At 41.8% G+C, this 26,045-nt stretch overlaps 1 protein-coding gene across 5 annotated transcripts in view; it reads right to left on the bottom strand.

The window, feature by feature from the left end:
* The window catches only part of nrxn3b (neurexin 3b), a 233,517-nt gene that overhangs the window by 144,649 nt on the left and 62,823 nt on the right, over nucleotides 1–26,045 (bottom strand). For all 5 annotated transcript variants that reach the window (XR_013133413.1, XM_077018153.1, XM_077018156.1 and 2 more), the window contains exons 6-7: nucleotides 23,105–23,266; nucleotides 13,384–13,822 (exon numbers count right to left, since the gene is read on the bottom strand). Coding sequence is in view for 4 of the 5 variants with exons in the window: in XM_077018153.1 (XP_076874268.1) it covers nucleotides 13,384–13,822; nucleotides 23,105–23,266 (601 nt within the window). In the remaining variant the exon portion in view is untranslated. The remainder of the gene's footprint in view (nucleotides 1–13,383; nucleotides 13,823–23,104; nucleotides 23,267–26,045) is intronic.

The raw sequence follows: 26,045 nt of genomic DNA, 5'->3' as shown, positions 1-26,045 counted from the left end.
GCGATCTACTAAGCTGAAAGTATTCCACTGTGCCTGGAAGGATAGCATTGTTGAATACAAAGGGCACTCACTAAAGCACGCTCAGCACACTTAGCCTGACTGATTGAGAATAATAAAAACAATCCTAGATTTTTTTTAGTACTATTTCCAAACTTACAAAAAATCAAGCAGGCACTGAACCTCGGATTCCAGTAAACCTCACTAGTAATGTCTTTATGGATTTCTTTGATAATAAAATGGAGAAAATTAGACAAAATATAAAATCTTTCATAGGAAATAGACCAGTCATCTGGTGTAGTCAATATTGAACTAAATTTTACATGAGGAGAAATGCTTGAAGCTTTTTATCCACTCCCATAATCAGAATTGGAGAAAATAATTTCATCATTGAATTGACTACTTGCATACTACAAGTAGACTCGGTTTCCTCAAAATTACTAAAAGAGGTATTAACAGTTGTGACTTAACCTCTTCTAAAGGTACTTAACTCATTCATGACAATAGGTCACATTCCCAAATCCTGTAAATTAGCAGTCATTAAACCTCTGATCAAGAAACCAAATGTTGATCCAATCTAATTATAGACCCATTTCGAACATATAATTTATATCCAAGATCATAGAAAAGGCTGTAGCCCAGCAATTATGCTCATATCTGCATAGAAATCACATATTTGAAAAGTTCCAATCTGGATTTCGTGTAATTCTTACTTAACTAATTACTATCAGTTTGTGTAGACCTCAATAATATTCCGTCCAAACGCACAAAGGTGAAATATGGAGTACCACAAGACTCCATTTTAGGACCACTCTTATTTACACTATATATGCTACTATTGGACATAGTTATAAAAAAACATGGTGTCAATTTTCACTGCTATGCAGATGACACTCAACTTTACATATCAGCCAAACCTGATGACAAACTCAGTTTATAGATAGATAGATAGATAGATAGATAGATAGATAGATAGATAGATAGATAGATAGATAGATAGATAGATAGATAGATAGATAGATAGATAGATCGATCGATCGATCGGTCTTTATTGATCCTTTTGGGAGGGTCCCCTCAGGGAAATTAAGTTTCCAGCAGCATCATTACAGTAGGAAAATAGAGAAAAGGAGAAAAAAAGGAATGGATATACACAGATTAAAGAACTAAAAAGCTAATACTTATAATAATAAATAGTAAAAAACAATAGAATATCTTAGCCAAAGTGTCCAGCAGAAGGGGTACTGCACATAATTTAACTATTGCACTCTGTTTAAAAACAATTATTGCACTGTAAACATTGCAATGTTTAGTGAACCAATGTATTTTTCTTTCTTCATTTTTTTTCCAGGTGACAAAATGAACCCAAACAAGTGGATGCTGTCAGTGGATAGTCGGTGGATAGTGAGATTGTCCTGTGGTCAAGTTCAGACACATTTGTTGAAGGCCTTGCTGCTTTATTTGCGATATATTTCATCTTCAACCTGGAGTATCAGGAGGGAGCAGCATCCACACTGGAATTTATTCAAAGGTATGATGAGCTTTACTAAACTTATATGTTCATTAAACACACAACAGCAAAAAATTGTTTTAAAAGTATAGCAAAACTACCTACTTGCCAGCCTCCTGTCTCTGGGGCTGCTGCGTTCACAGTACCAGTTTGAACTGGCACAAATTAATTTTTTTGGTCTCTTAAAATGACCCACATCTGATATTTCCTAATCCAACCAGAGTCACTTTCTTTTCCCCCCACTTTGCATACACATATTATTGTGATCATCTGGCATCAGAGCAGCAGTGATGCATATTGTGCAGACAAAAAACTCTTTAGAACTAAAGGCATTAGATCTCAGTTCAAATGTAGAGTGAATTGAAATACTAATCTTCCACTTTGCCTTCCATCAAAGCCACTGTTTTGTGTTGTATTGTCAAAAATAGTGAAATATTTGGTTTATTTTACAGAGGAATCGTGGGTATTAATCCAGGAAAAGGATCAAAGGTTGGTGCTGGAAAGCGTGACAAGAAACAATCTGGAATTAATCCACATGTCTGTACTCTGCTCAGGAAATTGATGGACTTTGAGTGGCTTTCTCTTTAGGAAATGTGCCCTATGTCTGTAGTTCTGAGGTGTAATTTTTTAATAGAATTTTAAAGTTCAGACATATGCTGCAGATAGAGGATAATGGGACTTTAAAGTTCTTGAAGTGAACAGTTCCAGGACTAGATTTGAAAGTACTTACTATTTAAACAAGCTGGATGCATCATACTTTTCTTGCAGAAAAGTTTATTTTTGTTTTGCATTGCCATGAAAATGTAATTTTTGTTTTGAACTTGTAAATCCGGCTATGGGCTCTGTAGTAAAATAAGTAAAATCTGTGTGAACTAATTTTCATTTATGGATTTCCCACCATCTGCACGTCACTTCTAACAATTTACCTACAAGTAAATTATTTACATATTTTATTTGTATAGTTACTAAAAATCATGGTTATCATTTTAGTCAATATATTTACACTGCAGTCATTTATCATCATTTAAGGAAAAGGTTTTTATGGTAATTTTAACATTTTCTGTACACATTAGTTGTGAAAACTGATATAGTATTATAGTAGATATACTGGATTATACTGTATTATTTTACAGTTATTACTGGGATTTTTAGTTCTGTAAATTTACAGTAAAATAGTTTACAGTTCCATATTGGTAATTTACAATACATTACCTGCAATATTACACTAAAATTGTTTTTATTGTACTGTATATATACATATAATATATATATATATATATATATATATATATATATATATATATATATATATATATATATATATATATATATATATATCATATTGGATATTTTACAATTCTTACTGGAATTTTTAGTTCTGTAAAATTACAGTAATTACTTTTTACAGAACCATATTGTAGATTGTACAATATTTTACTGGCAATTTACTGTAAATTTTACAGTAATTTTTTTACAGTGTAGGTAAACTCTTCAACCTTCACCAAATCAACTCCTTGTAACTGGACCTGTCCACCATCTGCCCTCTCATTCACACACATTGGAGGCACAGTTGGTAAAGGATGGGATCTTGCAAGACCGAGGCAGATTGCCTGGTGTTGCACCTGGCTTGGCCCAGCGGCCGGAAGCAGCGGAGGCTGTAACCGACTTCATGGCTAGGCCCAGCATGGAACCTGGTGTTTACCATTCTCATGAGGTGGATCCTGTGCTAGCAGTGAAACTGAAGAAGCTAGAGCTGGAAATCAAGATACAGGAACGCGAGGCAGAGCTACTCAGAGTCAGGGCGTTGCAAGTGGAGGCTGACAAAGAGATGTACCCTGAAGAGGTTGAGTATGGGCTTGGAAAAACCTATCCCTCGTCCTCAGAAGGTATCCTCACCAGCACCAGCTCCCCATTCTCACGTGAGCTCACCAGTCCCTATGCCTCGTTCCTCACATACATCTACCAGTCCAGCGAGCCCAACCGTGAGTACTGCTTTTGATGTCAGTAGACATATTGCCCTAGTTCTTGTGTTCAGGGAAAATGAGGTAGACGCTTATTTCCCCATTTTTGAGTGCATAGCCACCACACTTAGTTGGCCACAGAGTCTTTGGTCACTGCTGCCACAGTGTAAACTTGTAGGAAAAGTGCAGGAAGTGTGTTCCTCTCTGTCTCTTGAACAGAGCTTAGATTATGACACTTTAAAATCCACAATATTGAAAGCGTACGAGTTAGTACCTAAGGCCTATTGACAGAACTTCAGGTGTCTGGCAAAAACCCAGAGTCAGACCTTTGTTGAGTTTGCTAGAGAGAAATCTCTCCTATTTGATAAGTGGTGTTCAGCCAGCAGTGTGACAACTCTCGATCAGCTCAAAGAGCTTGTGTTGCTAGAGGAGTTTAAGAATTGCCTTCCTGAGAAGATGGTGGTCTACCTTAATGAGCACAAAAGGGGTTAGTTTGTCTGCTGCTGCTACACTGGCAAAGAAATTTGTGCTGACGCACAAAACTGTATTTCATTTGACTCCCCGAAGTGTAAACCCTAGTCGACCTGTTGTGTCCAGACCTGTTGCGTCTTCAGAGTCTCGGGAAAACACTTCAGCCACAGACAATCGGGAATGTTTTTATTGTCATATGCAAGGCCATCTTATTGCTGCATGTCCTACTTTGAAGCGTCAAATACTTTTAACTCTATGCTTTTAGTTCCAGCACTACAGAGGAGACACTAGGATGTCGAGCCACTGTTTCAGCCACAGTAGACCCTGTGTTTAAACCATTAGTGTTTTCAGGAACTACCACACTAACTTGGGATTGTACACATAAACAGCCCATATCTATCCTACGGGACACTGGGGCTGCTCAGTCATTCATTTTGGAGAGTGTGTTGCCATTCTCTATGGAGTCTTATTGTGGTAGTGATGTGCTTGTCCAAGGAATAGAACTTGGAGTACATCGGGTATATTTGTGTACTGAGGCACTTACTGGCTATGTTAAAGTTGCAATCAGTTCTAAACTGCCTGTCACAGGTGTGTCGTTTATTCTGGGCAATGATCTTGCTGGTGGTACACTGTTCACTCTACCAGAAGTGGTAGACAAACCTATGGACGTTTCACTTGATAAAGACTTTGATACAGTGTTTCCTACATGTGTTTTGACTCGTGCGCAGGCACGTAAATTTGGTGACATAGATTTGGCAGAGACATTTATGAATCCTAACCCTGTTGTGCCCCCTAGCCCTGTTCCTGAAGTGACAAGGGATATTAGCAAACGTGAGTTGGGATCACAAGTAGAGGAGTCCAGTGTTCCTCCTCCTGTTACCAGAACCGCATTAATCAGAACACAAAGGGCTGATCCAAGCCTGATGCCTTGCTTTAATGCAGTTACAGATAACCCTCTCTCACTAGACACTCGTGTGACATATTTTTATACAGATGGAGTCCTGATGAGAAAATATCCAGCAAATGCCAGTGGTGTGTGGGATGAAGTGCACCAAATAGTTTCCCAACTATGTTTGTTTTACTCCTGCTCACTTTCATTCCCCTGCTCTCCAAAGCATATCTCCATCTTTCCAAGCTCACCTCCACCTGCTCCCTACTCTCACTACAGATCACAATGTCATCAGCAAACATCATAGTCCAAGGGGACTCCTGCCTAACCTCGTCCATCAGTCTGTCCATGACAATTGTGAACAGGAAGGGACTCGGGGCTGATCTCTGATGTAGTCCTACCCCAACTTTAAACCCATCTGTCATTCCTACCGCACATCTCACTGCTGTCACACTGTTCTCATACATATCCTGCACTACCCTCACATACTTTTCTGCTACTCCTGACTTCCTCATACAATACCACAGCTCCTGTCTCGGTACTTTATCATAAGCTTTCTCCAAGTCAACAAAGACACAATGTAACTCCTTCTGTCCTTCCCTATACTTCTCCATTAACACTCTCAAAGCAAACATAGGAATCTAAATAAACTTCAAATAGTTCAAAATGCCGCAGCCAGAGTTCTGACCAGAACTAGAACATTTTAGCATATCAGACCAGTCCTATCAGCCCTGCATTGGCTCCCAGTTAAATTCGTATTAATTTTAAAATTCTTTTATTAACTTATAAAGCACTGCACGGGCTTGCTCCTGAATACCTCCAGGAACTTATTTCCTACTATGAACCCCCACGTCCACTAAGATCACAGGGTGCTGGTCTTTTATTAGTTCCACAAATTAATAAGGTAACAGCAGGGGGAAGAGCCTTTTCTTATTAGGCCCCCCAGCTTTGGAACAACCTTCCAAAATGCGTCCAGGACTCTGACACAGTCACAATCTTTAAGTCTAGGTTGAAAACCCACTTATTTAGTTTAGCGTTTGATAATTAATATCCCCCTTAGATAAATGTACAGATCCAGGGGTTCATAGACGAAGGGTTTTATGGTAGACTGGGGCGCTGGTGCTGTCGTCCTGTCACTGCTCGTGGTCACTCAAGTTTGTTGACAGTGCAGTGGACGGATGCCATTGTCTCAGAATGCCCCCAAGCCTATGTTACCTTCTGGTTCTGCCTTTTTAGCTAGGTTGTAATAGTTTAACTTAATGCCGGAGTTGCTGCCACACTCCAGAAATGTTTATAATATCATCTGTCCTGTACATGTCCTCATACAGAGCTAATTTTCCCTGTTTTATTTTCTCCACATGGCTGCCCGCCTGCTTGAGGAATAATGAGATGAGGAGAGACAAGCGATCCATCCTGGGCCGGCCACCTCCTAACCGGATGCCTACACCAAGATGGACATTATTACATCTTTTTCCTTTTCTATATTTCCTTCTGTCTAAATTGTTGTTGTTGTCATGGTGACCTGTGTCGGCCAGAGGAGGGTGGGTTCCCCCTTTGAGTCTTGGTTCCTCTCAAAGTTTCTTCCTCATGCAAAAAAAAAAAAAAATAGGGAGTTTTTCCTTGCTACTGTCGCCCTTGGCTTGCTCACTGGGGGCTAGGACTCGGCACTTGTAAAGCTGCTTTGTGATAACAACTGTTGTAAAAAGCGCTGTATAAATAAAATTTGATTGATTGATTGATTGATTGATTGAAACATAGCATCTGTGGTGCACTTGGCTGGCATGAAACCATACTGCTGCTCACAGATCTCTACCTCTCCTCTAAGCCTAGCTTCCACTACTCTTTCCTAGATTTTCAGGCTGTGACTGATCAACTTTATTCCCCTGTAATTACTACAGCTCTGAATGTCGCCCTTATTCTTGAAAATCTGCACCATTATGCTTCGTCTACACTCCTCAGGCATCTTCTGACCTTCCAAGATTCTGTTAAATAACTCAGTCAAAAACTCCACTGCTGTCTCTCCCAAATATTTCTATGCCTCCACTGGAATATCATCCAGTCCAACTGCCTTACCACACTTCATTCTCCGAATTGCAGCCTTTACTTGCTCCTTGCTAACCTGAGGCACTTCCTGATTCACAACCTCTACCTCTTCTAACCTTCTTTCCCTTTCATTCTCTTGATTATTCAGTTCCTCAAAATACTCCTTCCACCTTCCCAAGACACTCTCCTCACCAGACAACATATTTCCATCTTTATCCTTTATCATCCTAACCTGCTTGTCACGTAGGGCTACGCCCCCTCTCCTAGCTGTCACTCCGGGTTCCCTCATGTCTGTGTTTCTTGCCTGTTCATCCCGCCCTGCTCGTTTGTTTCTATGGTTTCCCATTGTCTTCCACACCCATGTCGTCATTGTTAGCACCTGGTCCTTGTCTAGTTCTGTGTATAATAGTCCCTGTGTCTCCCATGTCTGTATCTGTCTTTTTGTTCAAATCTGTGCCTTGTCAATCCTGCTGTTCATAAGTTTGCGCCTTTGTGTTATCCGTCTCCCGTGTGTTTTGCGTGTTCTCCCTTAGTTAGTCTGCCTTGTTGTTTTCCGTGCCCGTTGTCATGCCTGTGTATATTTCTTGTATGGACTGCCTTCCCGATATGACCTGCGCCCGGTATTTCGACTCTGTCAATGGAATTTCCTTGAATAAATCTCGCTCTCCTCCCTGTTCTGCCCCGCGCAGAACGTTACACTGGTGCACATCCTACCCATCACGTTTTCTCTGTCTGGCTAATCTGTACAGATCCTTTTCCCCTTCCTTAGTGTCCAACTTCTCATACAGCTTGCTATATGCCTTCTCTTTACCTTCTGCCACTGCTCTCTTTGCCTTACGACACATCTCCTTGTACCTCTGTCTACTTTCTTCATCTCGCTGAAAATCCCAATTCTTTTTAGCCAACCATTTTCCTCTCAAACTTTCCTGAACTTCCTCATTCCACCACCACGACTCCTTGTCTATCTTCCTCTGTCCTGAGGTCACACCAAGTACCTTCCTAGCCACAACCCTCACTGCATTTGAAGTCTCATCCCAGGTATCCAGAAAACCACCACCTCACCTCATCCCTGAATTTTACAGCACAGTCCTCATCCTTTAACTTTCACCACCTGATCTTAGGTTCCGCTCTCACTCTCTTCCTCTTCTTCTTTTTTTAACATTCTCTTTTTATTTAGAAAGACACATTTCCATCATAGACATTTCAGTTTTCCACAGGAAAGTTTAGCACATCCATTCCTTTGCCTTTCTGGAATTTTCTTAACTAAACCTAGATTATTCTCAAAAACAAATACTAAACCAAGAACACAGAAGGGGGGAACCATCCAATAGGACAGTATTAAAGCCAAAGAAAATCTGGCCTAATTGGCCTTATGTACTCAGTCCATTTAGTCCAGGTCTTATAAAAGTTTTCCTTTTCCACTTTGAGAGAGAAAGAAATCTTCTCCATAACATAAATCTCGTACATAATATCAGTCCAGTCGTCGATGGTAGGGGGATCCACTTTCAACCATTTCCTCGTGACACATTTCTTACTGGCTGCCAACAATATAGCAAGCAGCTTTTTGTCTCTTACAGTCCATGTTTCAAACACTATATTGCCCAAAAACACAGTTTCACATTTCAATGGGATATTAACATTAAATATATTTTCAATATGTCTATGGATCTCTTCCCAGAATGACATTATTCCTTGACAGTCCCAAAAAATATGGAAGTGGTTGGCCTCAGTAAACCCACATAATCTCCAGCAAGCATCACTGCCACCCTGGTATCTTTGTTGTATGGGTGTAATAAAAAATCTCACAACACTTTTCCAGCAAAATTCCCTCCATGCATTTGACCCTGTTGAAAGCCATTGTAATTGGCATATTTTCTCCCAGTCCTCCTCTGTGATTGTTGCTCCTATTTCCCTCTCCCATTTCCTTTTTATATATTCTGTGTTATCTTTTTTGGATAATTGTATGGCATTGTATAGATTGAATATAATTTTCTTACACGTCCCCGTTTTTGTTAACGATAAAAAGACGTTCATGAACCCTGGTTCTTCCTTGTCTAATACATCTTTAATATTGTTATTAAAATAATGCCTCACTTGTAGGTACCTAAAAAAAGTAATCTCTCTCCAAACCATGTTCCTTCTGGAGGGTTTCAAAACTTTGAAAAACTCCTTCATGAACGAATGAATGGTAGGTAGTTAAACCTTTTGTAATCCATGACTTAAATCTGTTGTTGATTTTGTTTGGAGCAAAGTCCAAATCATAAGCACACCACTACATCTTTTTAGATATATCGTTTAGTCTGCAAATTTTCACTATTTCCTGCCAGGACTTAAAAAAACTGCCCCATGCCACCCCTTTCTTTCCTTAATTGTAGTGTTTTGAATTTAATTCTGGCTCTTTTCCCTTGCCATAAATATCTTGCTATTAACCTATCTCATTCTATGAATTGTTTAGGGGGTATTTTGACTGGTAGACACTGAAATAGGTACAGCATCCTTGGGAGAATATTCATCCTAATTTACTCTATTCAGGAGTTTAAACCTAGAAAGGGGAAAACGTTCCATCTTTGCAAATCAGCTCTTATCTTTGCATTTAACGGATCATAGTTGATGTTATACAGTTTTGTGAAGTCTCTAGGTAATTTAACCCCCAAATATTTAATGGAGTCCGCTTCCCAATTCCAATTGTACCTGGTCTTGATTAAAGACGGAGGGTCATAATTAAATGTTAATACTTAAGTTTTGTTAATATTAATTTTGTATCCAGAAACCAAACTGAACTCTTCCAGCACTTTCATCAATTTTGAAAGTGTCTGAGTAGGTTGTGTTATATATATATATATATATATATATATATATATATATATATATATATATATATATATATATATTAATAAATCATCAGCAAATAGAGATCATTTTTGTTCCCCTGATGTCATTGTTACCCCCTTTATATCAGCTCTTTGTTTAATTAGTTGATAGTTGGTTCTATAAACAGGGCGAAAAGGAGTGGCGATGCACAACACCCCTGTCTCGTTCCTCTTTTCAGCGTAATTGAATTGGTTTATTCTCCATTGATTTTAATTTTAGCTGTTGGTTTATTATATAATGCTGTAAACATGTTGATTATAGTTGTATGAAAGCCAAATTTCGAGAGTACTTTATATAAAAATGACCATCTCACTTAGTCAAACGCCTTAGTCAAACGCCTCTGCGTCCAAACTTAATATCAAGGCCTCCAGTTTTTGTTCCGTGATATGTTTCATAACGTGCAATGTTTTCCTAATATTATCTTGGGTCTGTGTCTAATAAATCTGGTCTGGTCTTCATGTATTAGTATTGGTAATATCTCTTCTATTCGTCTGGATATTATGGAAGTAAACACTTTATAATCATTGTTTAGGAGACTCACAGGGCGGTAATTCTCACACTCCAATTTGTCCCTCCCCTCTTTAGGTATGATCGAAATAATTGCCTCGCTCCACGAGGGTGGGGGGATTTTGTTTTCTAGAATCCAGTTGAATGTTTTTACTAATGTTGGAATTAGTTGATCTTGCATTGTTTTGTACCATTCTGTGGGAAAGCCATCCGTCCCTGGTGATTTACCCCCTTTCATTCTCTTAATTGCCGAGTATATTTCTTCTTTTGTTATTTTAGCTACTAATTTCGCGTTTTGCTCATCCGTGATTCTTGGGAGATTAATCTGGGAAAGAAAGGCATCTATTTGGCTATGATTACTTGTCTGTGGTTGTGAATATAGTATTTTATAATATTTTTGAAAGCACTGATGTATTTTCTCTGGGTTAGTTTCTATTCCCTTTGTTTCTATATTTCTTATTTTGTATATAGTTCTATCTGCTTGTTGTTTTCTTAACCTGTATGATAGTAGTTTCAGTGACTTCCCACCTGCCTCATAGTATTGCTGCTTTACAAAGAGGAGCTTTTTTTTAACTTCCTGGGTATTAATTTCGTCTATTTCTTTTTTTATTTTTATCATCTTGTGTTTTAAATCCTCCTTGAGTGATTTTGTGTGCTCCTTCTGAAGTATCTTTAATTTCTCCTCTAGTTTTGCTCTTTAGTTTTCTTTTCATATGCGGAGATGGCTATTATTCTGCCTCTCATCACTGCTTTTAATGCATCCCAGAGAATGGGTGGGGATACTTTTTTCATTATCATTATTTTCCAAGTACAATTTAATTTCACTTTTCAATTTATCTTTTATAGTTGTATTATTTAGAATGTTTGAGTTCAGTCTCCAGAGTGTGAATCCCTTTTTATGATTCAAATGAATAGACATATAAACGGGTCCATGATCTGAAATTGTACTGAGTCCTATTTCACATTTGTTCACCCTGAAGATATCTCCTTTAAGCATAAAAAAGTACGTGAATAGACATCATGAGCACGTGAGTAATGTGAGTAATCTCGGCTCATCGGATTCAGTTCTCTCCACACGTCCATGATACCCACTTCACTCATCCAGGTGTTTAATTTTCTACTGATGTTTTTCGTATCAGGTTTCCCGTTTGATGAATCAATTTTTGGATTCAGTCGGATATTAAAATCCCCACCACTTATTAATATCCCTTGACTTTTTGTTGTCATTAAGTCAACCATATGTTTGTAGAAGGACCAGTCACTACCCGGTGGTACATACACATTAAGAAGACTCATCACTATTTTACACACGGAGGTGTGATGGTTGTCACTGTGTAGCCTCTTTTTTGCAGATCCTCTGTTGCTTCCTCTATGGTGTCGTAGGTTTTGGTTCCATCCTCGTGTCTCACACACAGCCTGGCCGGGAAGTGGGTCTGGAACTGGATTTTGTTTTCTTTCAACATTTTACGTATCCCGGTGTATTCTCTTCGTTTCTGGAGTACTAGAAGAGGGTAATCATGGTCCAGATTTATACATTTTTCTTGCCAGGTGAATCCCTTTCCATGCCATGCTTTGCAAAGTAGTGTTTCTTTGGTTTTAAAACTTAAAAACCTAACTACAATGGAGCCCGGTGGTGCGCCCGCCTGCGGTTGCGTTCCCAGCGACTGGTGTGCTCTTTCGATCTGCAGATCGGGCATGTCATCAGTCAGCTCGAGACCTTCACGTAGCAGGTTTTCCACAAATGAAAGCATTTTATTTGAGTCTTTCTCAGATCCCTCCGGTACCCAATATATCCTTATATTTTCACGTCTTGAGCGACTTTCCAGGTCCAGCATTTTGTCCTCCAGCTTTGTGTGTAGCTTTAGCATGGCCGTGATAACTTCCTCTGTGTTTTGAATTCTTTCTTCTGCTCTCTCGATTCGCCCTTCTGCTTCATCTAGTCTGGTATTCGCCTTAACTATTTCTTCTTTTATTGCCCCAAATTCCTCTTTAAATTCTTGGCGAAACCCTCTTAGTTCTTGCAGAATACTTTCCAAGTCGGCCATTCTTCTATGTTTCTCCACGCTAGCTTGTTAGCTTAAGCCTGTTAGCTACGGGTTGCTATGTTTGCGTTTTCCACCCACTTGTCTTCTAACGACCCTTACTTCTGAAAATGGTGATATCGTTTCTTATCCTCTATCCCTACATAACTTGTCGAGTCATTTATTTGGTTTGAATGAGGATATTTTCCTAGTTATACTGGTTCAACGGGGAGCTCCCTCACCGTGCAGTCATCTTGGCAATGCTCCCAACCGGAAGTCCCTTCCTCTTCTTCACCTCCAAAACCATCCTACATATCACCATCCTATGCTGTTTAGCTACACTCTCCCCTGGTAACACCTTGCAATCACTAACCTCTTTCAGGTTTTGTCTCTTACAGAGGATACAGTCGACCTGTGTGCATCTTCCCCCACTCTTATATGTTACCCTGTGCTCTTCCTTTTTCTTAAAGTAAGTGTTAACTACAGCCATCTTTATCTTTATCCTCTTAGCAAAATCTACCACCACTTGTCCTTCCGTATTCCTTTCTTTAACACCATATCTACCCAACACCTCCTCATCACCACTGTTCCCTCCACCAACATGTCCATTTAAATCTGCTCCAATAACCACTCTCTCTTCTTTAGGAATCTGCTAAACAACTTCATCTAACTCTCTCCAGAATTCTTCTTTCTCCTCCACATCACAACCTACCTGAGGAGCATAAGTACTGATGACATTCATCATTACCCCATCGATCTCTAACTTTACACAGATCACCCTGTCACTTACTTGCTTTACCTCCACTACACTCTTACTAAACTAATCCTTCAATTTCTCTTCCTGTCTACACCATGATATAATAGTCTGAAGCCACCACCAATGCTCCTGGCCTTGCTCCCCTTCCACTTGGTCTCCTGTACACACAGTATATCTATAAAAAGCCATCCCACCCATTGACAATATTCATTTAGAGTTGACGCTTCTCTGTGATTTTCCATTCATGATAAGCAGATGTTCATCATGAGAATAAGGTCTGAAAAATCACTGGAAATAACAAATAAGCATTGTGGAGACTATATTAAAATTTGCTGTTACCTGAAGAATTTGAAACTCACCTGATCTTCCATCCCGCTGGATGTCCACATGGTGCCAGGCCCCATCATTAACTTTGTTCTGTGTAGCTTTCACCTTTATGGTTCCTGATCCCATATCCAGTAGAATATATAAGCCACCATCCAGAAGCTCCACAGCAAAGAAGTCCACCTTGTTGCTCTTCTGGCTGTGAGCATCATGCTTTTCTTTGGGCTTGCCTTGGGTATAGAGAATCAGTCCATTCGGTTCAGATGTACGAAAGTCAAAAGAGATGGAGCCCACGCGCTTGGTGTTCCATTTTGGCAGGCTGAGGAAAGACTCAGATGTCTCAAAGGAGATGGGGTCTAGGGTGGGCACATTTTCACATTTGAAGAATACATCTCCCTGTAACTTCATCTTGGGATCTGCAATGCGGGCCAGACGAGACAACTCCAGACGTATGTCACTGTTTTTGTAGACAACCTAGACCAGAGAGACAAGTTATCACTGTTCCCAACTTCCAGACCAAAAAACACCAAGAATTTTACAGAGTTTAGGACACTAATCAGTCTTTTATAAATATCACCTAGCCAACAAGAAGTATAAAATTTCAAGTGTGCTTTGTGATAATATGCTGATACCTTTAGTTAATGGACAAGTGTTGTTTCTTTCTTTAAAAGTCTTGGTGTCACGGCTATGACTAAACTTACAGAAATGTAAGTTTTATAAAATATATTTTATAAAAGATAAATAAAAGATCTAGATTAATAAAATAATCCACAAATAGAACCACTGGAACAGAAACCACTGTAAAATGAAAAATAAAAGCATTTTGTCTCCCTTTTCTAATATATAGGGCAGTGCGTGAACAGCAAACAGCACTTGTATCTGTCAGCAAACTGTATCTGTAACTGTCAGCAAACAGATTTTGCAGTTCTGGGATTTCAAATAATCCTGGAAGATTTGACAGCAACACAGGTGCAATTACAAGAAACAAGAGTTAGAGAGAGAGAGAGAAATGGAAATAACCTACAATGCTAAATCACTTTAAAAAATCAGAACTCTTTGCAAGATTCAACTAGTCCCTGGTCCCTGGACTCAGGGGAGTCGTCCCACGTCCAGACCCTCTTCCATTCACACACTTCCCTGCTTACAGTCACACGCATATTGATAAACCTTCATTACTCACACACCTGTTTCACATTAAATTATTTAAATGGCTGCCAATCCTATTCTTCAGTGCTGTGTATTCTTGAGCATGCACAGAGAGAGCCAGCATTTGACACAGACTGAACTATCTCTCCTAAACCTCTTTGTGCCAAGAATGACTGTTTAGCGCTCTGTGCTCCGAGACTCTATTGCTGTCCCTAAGCGCCTTTTCTTCATGTTCATTGTGAGCTGTAAGCATATCCATTTGTTTATATTAAAGACTTCCTAGCTCCAACCTCACCTCCTGCTGCTTCTGTCACATTACACTAGTGTTTGACAAGTTGCATGTGACCAAAACCTATGCAATGTTGTATGGTTTGGGAATGCTAGTTTATTAAACAATTACAAAGTTAAAATCTAATGTGAAACAAACAAACAAAAATCTAATCTTCTAATACCCGCAGTGTTGTGGAGTAAAGAGGCGGCCACAAACACTGAGAGGAGCAAGATTTATTAAAATGCATTCCATACAAAGGGTTATAAGGCCAGGCTTGGGTCAAATCTAGTGATGTCAAACTCGAAATGCAGAATCAAACTGAATCGATTCATTTCAATCTAGGTGTTCTGAAACACTGTTTTAAAGTCCGTATCAAAGGGGGAAAGCCACGTGACTTCCAAAAACGGGTTTTGTTATGTCACGCAGTTTCGATACGTTTCAAATCTTTTCGCACATTTTTGTACGCACTTAAGTTCAAGCAGCTGGTCTGAGATCAGAATGTTTACTGATTACTTGTAATCAGTTGTGACTTACTTTTAAAGTTTAATAAATAAAGTATTACACAAGCATTTCCCTACCTTGCAATGTAAAATGAATATATCAATCTATATCAATCCTGTGACGCTGGAAGGAGGAGGCACGACGAGTGTTGAACAGTGGAACATACAACGTTTAATGAACACACAAAACACGTGAAGCTCCGTGTGGAGGGCAAGCATACAACTAACTCACACAGGACATGTGCGAATGCACATTATATAGGTGATTAACACATACCCTCGTGATCTCGAGACAAGGCACAGGAGTGACTACGAACACGCTCACAAACGACCCACACCCACGGAACTACAAACATGGACATAACTGCACGCAGAAGACACAACGACACGCCCACAGGGAAGGGTCCGGAGCTGTGACCGTGACAGAGCCCGCCACCAGGGGCTCGCTACTCCCGCGTCCCGCGCAGCTGGACAGGCAGGTCCGGAGCTGCCGGGATCACGAGCCTCCAAGAGCCGTCTCCCCCGATGGTGGGAACTGCCGCAAACAGCTCTAGAACACACTCCCTGGGAAGACAGGGGTAAATACATTAAACATGGGCACGTTCACAAACACACACACTGGAACATTAAACACGAAAGGCACAAGAGGAAAAAGGGGACTAGGGAGGAACATTGGGACAGACACACAAACAGGGACAGGCAGCCACGTAATCATCCGGGCTGCCTGCCAGAGCGCTAGCAGTGTGAGACAGGTGGCGGAGTCGCTCCGGTCTTCGGGTTCTTCTTCCAAGCAGCGCAACGTGCACTCCCGCTGACTGGGGCTCCTTGACTGGGGCTCCTTGAGCGCTTTATTGGGCGCTACTGGAGTGCTTGCTCCTCGCTGCTCACTGACCGCTTCATGCAGCGCTGCCGAGGGCACACCGAACCCCCTTGTTGGGCTGCGGACTGTGCCACAGCCCACATGCCCGCGCGGCCTCGCCCGTTGATGTCTCCATCTCCTCCTCTCCCTTGGAGCCACCCCGACCCAGAGACATCGGCTCCTCCGAGGTCGGGTAGCAGGAACAGCTCATGCTGCTCCCTTCCAAGGGGGACCGAGGAACCTCTCTCCCACTTGGGCACCCCTTTTTGGACCGCACGGTCACCTCTTGAATACACAGATGCGCAGTCTTCCTCCTCGTTCATCTACACGGCGATCATGTGCTGTTCCTGACAGCACCCCCCCTCCGATGTGCGGCTCCAGCTGCAACAGATCTGCCAGACCAGGGGCGGCCACGACGCCTGGGAGCAGGGAAGTTAGGATGAGCAGCATGGAATTCAGCAATGAGAGTAGAGTCCAACACATCCCGCGGGGACCCACGCCGGGACTCAGGATGTCCTGAATGAGGTAAGCAGGGCGACCGTTGAGTTCCAGCGGCTCAGGTGGCTTGGTAATTGTTGCAGCAGCAGACATGAGACTATAAAACACAGGCTTAAGCAGAGAGACATGAAAGACAGGATGAATGCGATACTGAGGGGGCAGTTGCAATACGAGATGGCGTTTATCCGACGCAAGACCTTGAAGGGCCCAATGTATTAGCTTCTTGCTATTCTGTCGCAGGTTCAGGTTATGGGTGGACAACCACACTCTCTGACCTGGGTGTTAAACCAGAGTGGGCAGGTGGCGACAGTCAGCGTGGAGCCTCCGAGTATGCAGGGCACAGCATATGTGTACATGGGCCCGCTCCCATGTTCGGGCACTGTTTCTGAACCAGTCATTTAACGCTGGGACATCTGATGGCGTATTATCCCAAGGAAAGAAAGCCGGTTGATAGCCATATACACATTGGAAGGGGGTCATCTTGGTGGAAGAGTGCATGAGTGAATTACGGGCATATTCAGCCCAGGGTAAGTACTTGCTCCAGCCGGTTTGGGAGACACAGTATTGCCTTAAAAATCTCCCTATTTCCTAATTCACCCGTTCTACCTCTCCATTAGACTAAGTGTGATACCCGGAGGTAAGGCTGACTGCGACCCAGAGTAGGTTACAGAATTGCCTCCACAGCTATGAGGTGAATTGGACTCCGCTATCGGAGACAATATCTTCTGGCAATCCGAAGATGCGGAAAACGAAAGTAAAAACGGCTTGGGCTGTTTCCATGGCAGTGGGCAGCCCTGGAAAGGGAATCAAGCGACACATTTTCGAAAATCTATCAACGACTACTAAAATAACTGTATTCCCCTTGGACTTGGTCAGTAATAAAGTCCATCGCTATGTGTGACCAGGGATGGCATGGAATCGAGAGCGGTAACAGCTTCCCTACAGGGAGTGTTTGGGGGGTCCGACTCTTTGCGCATACGCTACACGCTAATATATAGTCCCGCACATCGTCTTTCAGGGACGTCCACAAATACCGCCATGACAGGAGATGTGTAGTGCGTGTGATTCCGGGGTGACCAGTACCTGCAGTATCATGTGCGAGTTGTAGGAAGCGCCCTCTTAGTGACACAGGAACATACTGCTTTCCTTTTGGGCAGTCAGGGCTAGGATCACTTCGTAGAGCGTCTTCCAATTCACCTTGCAGGTTCCAACGAACAGCAGCCAGGAAACAGGTGCGAGGCAGTACATACTCTGGTACTTTGTCAGCAGGATCCTTTTCATGTATGTGTGATAGGGCATCTGCTTTAGTGTTCTTTGAACCAGGCTGGTAGGAAACAGAGAATCAAAACCGGGAGAAGAACAATGCTCATCTGGCTTGTTGGGGATTCAGTCGCTTGGCTTCTTTCAGGTATTCCAGATTTTTATGGTGTATGTAAATGACAAAGGGATGTTCAGCCCCCTCTAACCAGTGTCTCCACTGCTCTAAAGCGAGTTTTATCGCTAGAAGTTCCCGGTTACCAGCGTCATAGTTTTGTTCTGCCGGTTGCAATTTTTTCGAGTAAAAGGCACAAGGGACCAATTTAGGGGGGTTTCCTTGGCGTTGGGAGAGAATTGCCCCCACACCCACCGCCGAGGCATCGACCTCCACCACAAAAGGGACCTGGGGATCAGGGAGATGCAGAATAGGCGCCGAGGTAAATGCCCCCTTAAGCAACGAAAACGCCCGATCAGCCTCAGGTGTCCAGTCCAGCCGCAGATGCTGCCCACCCCGAAGGAGGTTGGTGATCGGAGTGGCCAGCGAACCAAAACCCCTGATGAAGTGGTGATAAAAGTTGGCAAATCCTATGAAACTCTGCAGTTCCTATATCGTCCAGGGCACAGGCCATTGCGTGACAGCAGACACCTTGTCCAGGTTCATAGAGATCTGCCCAGGGGATAAAGTGCAACCGAGAAAGGTCACAAAAGTCCGATGATAAGCAGATGATAAGTCAGATGAAACTTGCATTTCTTTGCTTTGGCATAGAGGCGGTGCTGCCGTAGGCGGGCCAGTACTGAAGTGATGTGATGGACATGGTCTGTGACGGAGGCGGAATATATCAGGATGTCATCTATATAAACTATGACAAACTTCCCTATTAAGTCACGGAATATGTCATCCATGAATGCCTGGAAGACAAACGGGCTGTTGGCTAGCCCATACAGCATTACGAGGTACTCGTAGTGGCCTCGGGCAGTCACAAACACAGTTTTCCATTTGTCTCCCTCACGAATACAAATCAGGTTACATGCACTCCGCAAGTCCAACTTGGTGAATATACGTGCTTCTCTGAGGCGCTCTTGTGAAGCAGAGATGAATGGAAGGGGGTAAACAAACTTGGGGGTGACATCGTTTAAAAAGTGATGGTCTATACAGGGACGCAGCCCTCCATCCTTCTTCTCTACAAAGAAGAATCCCGCAGCTACGGGTGACGTGGAGGGATGGATAAACCCCTTCTGAAGGGCCTCGTCTATATATATTTTCCAGCAGATCAGTGGCACAGTCCCCTGGTCTGTGTGGTGGCAGGTGACTGGCGCTTTCCTTACAGAAGACGTCTGCATAACTCTGATACTGAACAGGAATGGCAGTTTCGAGAGGGGAATCAGGGCTTTCTATGGATGAGGACCGGAGAGGTAAGTGCATACAATGCTTGAAGCAGTGAGAATCCCATTTCGTAATCTCTCTAGTTTTCCAGGAGATAACTGAGTTATGTAGAAACAGCCAGGGAAAATCGAGAACAACAGGATCACGGGGTGACAGCAGGAGCAGGAACTGAACAGTTCCTTCAAAGTTGAAGTTATTCCACGTTCTTTCCATTGTCTTTGTTATTTTCTCTCCCGTATGTTCACAGTTTTGATTATTTTGCGTGTCGAGTTTTCCGCGTCCTTTTAGTTTCGTTTTCGCGCGTTGAGTTTATTCCACGTCATTTTTGAATTTCGTTTTGCTACGGTGTGTGTATGCAAAGTGACTTTCATTTTGTTCACGTGTGCTTATTTCATACACACAGTCCTAATTATAAGCATTTATCCCAATTGGTTCCTAACGGCATTTGGGTTCAATACTCCCTTCATTTTCTTACACGGTGTGTACCGGTCTGTACACCACGCGTTACACAGAACTATCAAACAGGTGAGTTACTCTGTTCAAGGTGTGTTGTGCAGGAGTGTTGTAATCGTGGTCAGGACAGTCCAGGGTCACGCCGGTAAGACAGAAGCCAGGAGGTACAGAGGGAGTAGGCAGGGAACGAGGTCTAGGAGGAGAGCAGAGGTTGGAAAAGCAGTAACATAGAGAGAACGCTTGGTACATGGCATGGCAACAATACTTCTCAACCCGGAAGAGTGAGGGGGAAGCTTAAATAGTTGCAAAGGGGAGGGGTCTACACGGCGATCATGTGCTGTTCCTGACAGTTAATCACTATTTACTGCCCCCCGGTTCATACTCTTGCAGGAGTTTTCAGACTTCCTGTCTCATGTACTGCTATCAGCCAATAAGGTGATTATGGTTGGTGATTTTAACATCCATTTTGATAATCTATGTGACTCTTTTAGCATAAATTTTCAAGCAATTCTTGATTCAATGGGTATCACTCAGAATGTGGTTCTGTTTCTAGTAGTTCTAATTACCGAGTTAGTGTGTACCCTGATAGCGCACATACATCTCAGAGACGTCTGTTGGATGTTACACAGTTAGTCTGGAATACGTATTTAATAGAGCGTGCGCATAATTGTAGTCATACTTTAGGCTTGGTCTTGTCATTTGTTATTAACATAACCAGTTTAGCAATTCTTCCTCAGAGTGAGGCCGTTTCTGACCACAGCCTCATAACGTACGAGTTTTGTTTGACTGACTGTATTCATCGGCCGCCCTGCTACCAAATTAAATGAACTAAAACACCCAGTACCATAGCTGCGCACACTGATATTTTACCAGGTCTGACAAACACTGATCCACCTGTAGCTCCTGAAGGACTAGAGCATTTTACTGAGCACATTGAGACTTCTCTTCGTACAGCTCTAGACAAGGTTGCGCAATTGCAATATAAGAGAGCCACTGAAAGAAAAATACCGCCATGGTACAATGAGCACATGCGTAGTCTCAAATGAGCCACGCGGATCCTGGAGTGTAAATGGCGAAATTCGAAGTTTGAAGTGTATAAATTATCACGAAAAAGCAGCCTTATTGAATATAAGCATGCCCTCCATACGACAAAATCCTCATACTTATCGGCCTTAATAGAAAAACATAAAAACAATTCAGGACTCCTATTTAAAACCAGCCTTATGAGGAGTCATGAACAAATAAATTCAGTAATCCCACTAGAGTGCAGCAGTAACAATTTTATGAAATTCTTTAATGATAAGATTGATAAAATTAGGGAAAAAATTAGTAGTGCTATCTCAGAGCCTGTCAACATGCCAATGCACCTTGACAGCTGTCTGGTCAGCTCTGATGCCCTGTGGAACCTTTGCTTACTATAATTAATTATTCTCTAAGCCTGGGCTACATTCGCAGTTCATTTAAACTTGCAGTCATCAAGCTGCCAATTAAAAAACCTGGTCTTAACCCCCATGATTTGTCCAACTTTAGGCCAATCTCTAATCTGTCATTCATATCCAAAATTTTTGAGAAAGTAGTTTCTTCACAACTCTCTTCCTTCTTACAGACAGAACATGTCAGAGTTATTTCAGTCTGGATTTATATCTCATCACAGCACTGAAACGGCACTGACTAAAGTACTGAACGATCTCTTAATATCCTCTGATAAAGGACACATCTCTTTTCTCATACTGCTAGACCTCAGTGCTGCTTTTGACACCACTGATCATAATATTCTACTTAATAGGCTGGAGACACTCATTGGCATAAGAGGTCAAGCACTCTCCTTGTTCAGGTCCTACCTGACAGATCGTTACCAATTTGTACTAGTAAATAATGAATGCTCAGAGCATTCTAAGGTAAACATGGTGTCCCACAAGGATCTGTACTGGGCCCCATATTATTCTCATTATATATGCTGCCATCATTCGTAGGCAAGGTATTAGCTTCCATTGCTATGCAGATGATACTCAGTTGTATATATCTTCTAATCCATATAATATCACTACAACTCTCAAGATTGAGAACTGCATCCAGGACATTAAAAACTGGATGGTGTCTAATTTTTTTCTACTAAATTCCAATAAGACTGCTGATTCTTGGGCCGATATTCCCCTTACCCTAGATGGTTTTTCAGTAACACCTAAATCTACCGCAAAAATAATTTAAAATTCTTCTGTTAACCTATAAGGCGGTAAATGGTCTTGCCCCACAATATCTGAGTGAACTCATTGCTTACTACAACCCATCTTGCCCTTTGCGCTCCGAAAATTCTGGATTTCTCCTAGTTCCAAAAATTTGTAAGACTACAGACAGAGGCAGAGATTTCTCCTTTAAAGCCCTCAATTATGGAATAGGCTTCCAGCCCTAAACCGATATTCTGACAGTTCCAATCTTTAAATCTAGACTTAAGACTCACCTATTTAATCAAGCCTTCAGCTAATATTCCCCTTGTAAGGTGTAGGGCTCGGGGGCCCCCAGACGTTGAGATTTCTGGTCATCTGAGATGTTGATGCTGTCATACAGCTGTGTCATGGCATCACTCTAGTTTTGACAATGACTTGACTGGAAAGCAATGTCTCAGTGAGTCCTCATGACTGTGGTCACCTCTGAACCCCTCCTTTTAGTTATGCTGCTATAGATTAGCCTGCCGGAGCCACATGCTAATCACTGGCACATGAGCTATGTATGTTTAAATCAATGGTGGTTTAAATGGATGTCCACACACTCAGTCTGTATTGTCTATCTTTTGGCATGCTTCTACCCAAGAAGATTGGATACAAGCACCTACAAGCACCTGGGAGATGGTCTGGCTTGCTGGTGGATGTACTGATGCCGGGGTTGGATGTGCCATTGCCACAAGAGGTCATGCTGATGCTAGCTCCTACCTGAGGCTCACCATCTACACCGAAGGGACTGTGATTACTTGGCCGGGGAACAAGAACCTTAACTATAACTGTAAAACCACCCTGCGCACCACGGACTTGTGCTAACAGGCCGCCCAATGGAGGATGGGTTCCCTTTTGAGTCTTGGTCTTCTCGAGGTTTCTTCCTAATCCCCACCATCATAGCGAGTTATTCCTTGCTACTGTTGCCTTTGGCTTGCTCATTAGGGATCTGGACCCATACGATTGTAAAGCTGCTTTGTGACAACATGTGTTGTGAAAAGTGCTATATAAATAAATTTGACTTTGACTTTGGATCTACTCATGGTAATCTAGGATTCCCACATTAGACCTGCATGATGACCAACAAAACTCACTTATCATGAAATGGCTTTTTTATTCAAAATACATTAGGAACATTTTAAAGAGAAGCACATTGTTTATGTAATATTCAAAAGCCTCACCTCCTTTAAGCACCCCATGAAGTTGTTACTGACTGGAGATCCAGGCAGGTCAGCAGTGCTTGGACTCCCTCCAACGTAAAAAAAGTCATCTGAGCCGAGCATAGTATAGTCCTCCTGGGTGTATCCAGTGGTGGTCAGAATACCATCCACTGAGATGGTCACCTGGTTGATAATGATAATATGGAAAACCAAATAATTAGGCACTCAAGCCTAGAATCCCAGCTATTCAAGCGATTTCCTATCTACCGTTTTTGATTTGTCATGTTTTGAAATATGCTGACATGAGAGCTGAATTTTGAATAAGTCAGTGGTTTGGTCTTTCAGGACCATGCTCAACATAAGCTCACCGGACAGGTAAAGAAAATACTGCAAAGGCATATTTTCTTTATCTTTGATGGGAAGGGTGAGAAAATGAATAATCACTTTTGGAGAACTACAGGGTTAATAAATGTAAAACCAAGGACAAATTGCTTGTTCTTGTTTGACTTTTTAAGGACTCATTATGTACTGTCAAACATGCATACACAAACTGGACCCTCTAACACAAGCTCACACTCACATGCATTGCAATAAGGCTTATCCACTCAAAAAATAAAATGTATACTATTCTTTGCCATCCATAATCAAATCAAACTGAACTAAAATGAGAGGAGATTGATAATGGGCAAAACAATCAGGATGGAAGCTAAGCTACAAAAAAGGCATCATGCAGCTCCCATGCAGCAGTGAAACACAGGCACACACACACACACACACACACACACACACATACATACACACACACACACACACACACACACACACACACACACACACACACACATATCACCAGCATGCAGAAAACACACAAAGAAGAGAGTGGAGGCCCAATGTGTTAAATGTTAGGAGCGATTATTATGATTTGATTTTGCATAAAGATTATGAAGGTGTTTGCATGTGGTTAAATCATCTGCCAATGCTCCCAGGTTTTCATATGTCTGGAATCCTGTTTGGGAGAATAGGCAGAATACTGTCAATTTTTTGTTCAGTCTCTGTCAGATACTGCTATGGAGGCTTGGTGAAGAAGAAAGAAAACACTAAAAAGTAAGTAGTGGTGTGGATGCAGTTTCTAAGATATTTGCATAAAGTATTTTTTCTATGAAAAAAGTGTAAGCCAACCAGATATAAAAAAGAGGGACAGTCATAATACATGGAATAACAGGGGGAAGGCAAAAAGTGAAAAGTTCTGGTAATACAAACCCATTTCCTCAAGTGTCTAGAATGAAACTTTTAAAAAAAAGGAAAAGAGAGAGGAACACACGGCAAACCCCCCAAAAAAGGACAATAAAATGATATCTACCAGACAATGTAGTTTGTTTACCATAGCGTGTCCAATGCCTGAGTGCTTTAAGGAAAAGGGGGAGAAAGTAAATCAAAACAATAGTGAACTGAATGCTGTCAATAAATGGAAGAAATTAAAATAAAAAAATGAAAAATTAGGGTGTTAGTACATTAGTTTGGTTAGAAATTGGTTAGTAATAAGTATGATCCCATGAATGCTTAGAGTTTACAGACGAATGTTTTCCTACAGCAAGACAGAGAGAGAAAGAGAGTAAGAGGATGAGAGGAGAAACACAGACAACAAGAGCTCCTTCATTTAGTAGCTCACATCTTGTGGGCGTACTGCTTTTACCCAGCTGAAAAAAGTAGCCACATAAAAGACCTTTCAAATCCATAAAAAACCCAAGCCTTGCCTGTCATTGAGGTTAAAAGATCAGCGAAACAAAATTAAGCATTACACTATCTTTCTGAATCCCTGCAGATTAGCCAGCAGCAGAACTGTAGCACTTGGCCCACTGCAGCTGGGATTGTTTTTTCTGCACATATTCAGGGCCTGAAATTCATTTTGCAAAATGAGTGGGAAGTCCCCCCTTAAATGTGTCACATAAGGGGGATTTCTACATTTTGGGGGGGGGGATACTACTGGTGAATTTAAATACAGGTCTTGCTGTGCTTCAACAAGATATACATTGAACTATATACACTGTAACTTGTCTCTTGGTTCTTCTATACCCTGATCTATCCTCTCCTTGGTCTTTCTTTTGTCGTTTTCTTTTTTCCTGTACTCCATCTCTGAAATGAGAAGCTCTGAAATGAGCATAGATTGTTTAGGCTTGTTATACCTTAATTTTACCGTCACCTGTCTGTGAATCCTGAGGATTAAGCCTGGTTTATACTTGACGCGGCGCGAGGGTTCGTGTGGCGAAAATGACGCAATCGCGGTGGCTGTCGATTCGTGAGGTCGCGCACCTCTCGAATTTTGTAACTTCGCGCGCGCCGCATCTCAGCCAGTGACCGTACATATAATGGCCCGACCATAAATGTTCCTTCCCCTGTTTTTGAGGGGTGTTTCTTTATACTACCATATATCGATACGGAGAACATTCGGCAAGTATGAACGCCTCCGCCGTTCGCGGAGGTTCGCGCTACGGTCACTTGTGAAAGTATAAACCAGGCTTAAAGCAGAAGGTTATCGTAGCTCTGTAGAGAGAGGAAGAGTGAGCGCGCCGAGTGCAGCGTCCAGTACGGAAGTTGGTCTGTCCGACTATCTGTCCGTCTCACAATACAAACCAAGCTATTTTTTTTTGATGAACGTTTTCGCTGTAATTGTGTGCGGGAGTTTCCCGCATTATTAAGGCTAAAATTGCGGGAATCGAAGAAATAGTGCGCAATTCCCGCAATCCCGCACTGAAATTCAGGCCCTGATATTTATTATTTATTATATCTGTACATCTGTAAGGCGGTAGGATCCGGGGGCGAATCCACCAAGAGGACTTTTTATAACTAATCGAATCCAAGAGCTTAACCACAGAGTAATAAAGAACTGAAACCTCCACCAAAAGGACTGCGGGAAAAGCACCAAACAAAAATACCCCCGTAAATGAAGTATCGGGAAAAAACA

This window comes from Brachyhypopomus gauderio, chromosome 9 (assembly GCF_052324685.1).
Source record: "Brachyhypopomus gauderio isolate BG-103 chromosome 9, BGAUD_0.2, whole genome shotgun sequence".
NCBI lineage: Eukaryota > Metazoa > Chordata > Actinopteri > Gymnotiformes > Hypopomidae > Brachyhypopomus > Brachyhypopomus gauderio.
Note: the sequence above shows the minus strand (reverse complement) of the source record. Positions and strands in the feature narration are given on the sequence as shown.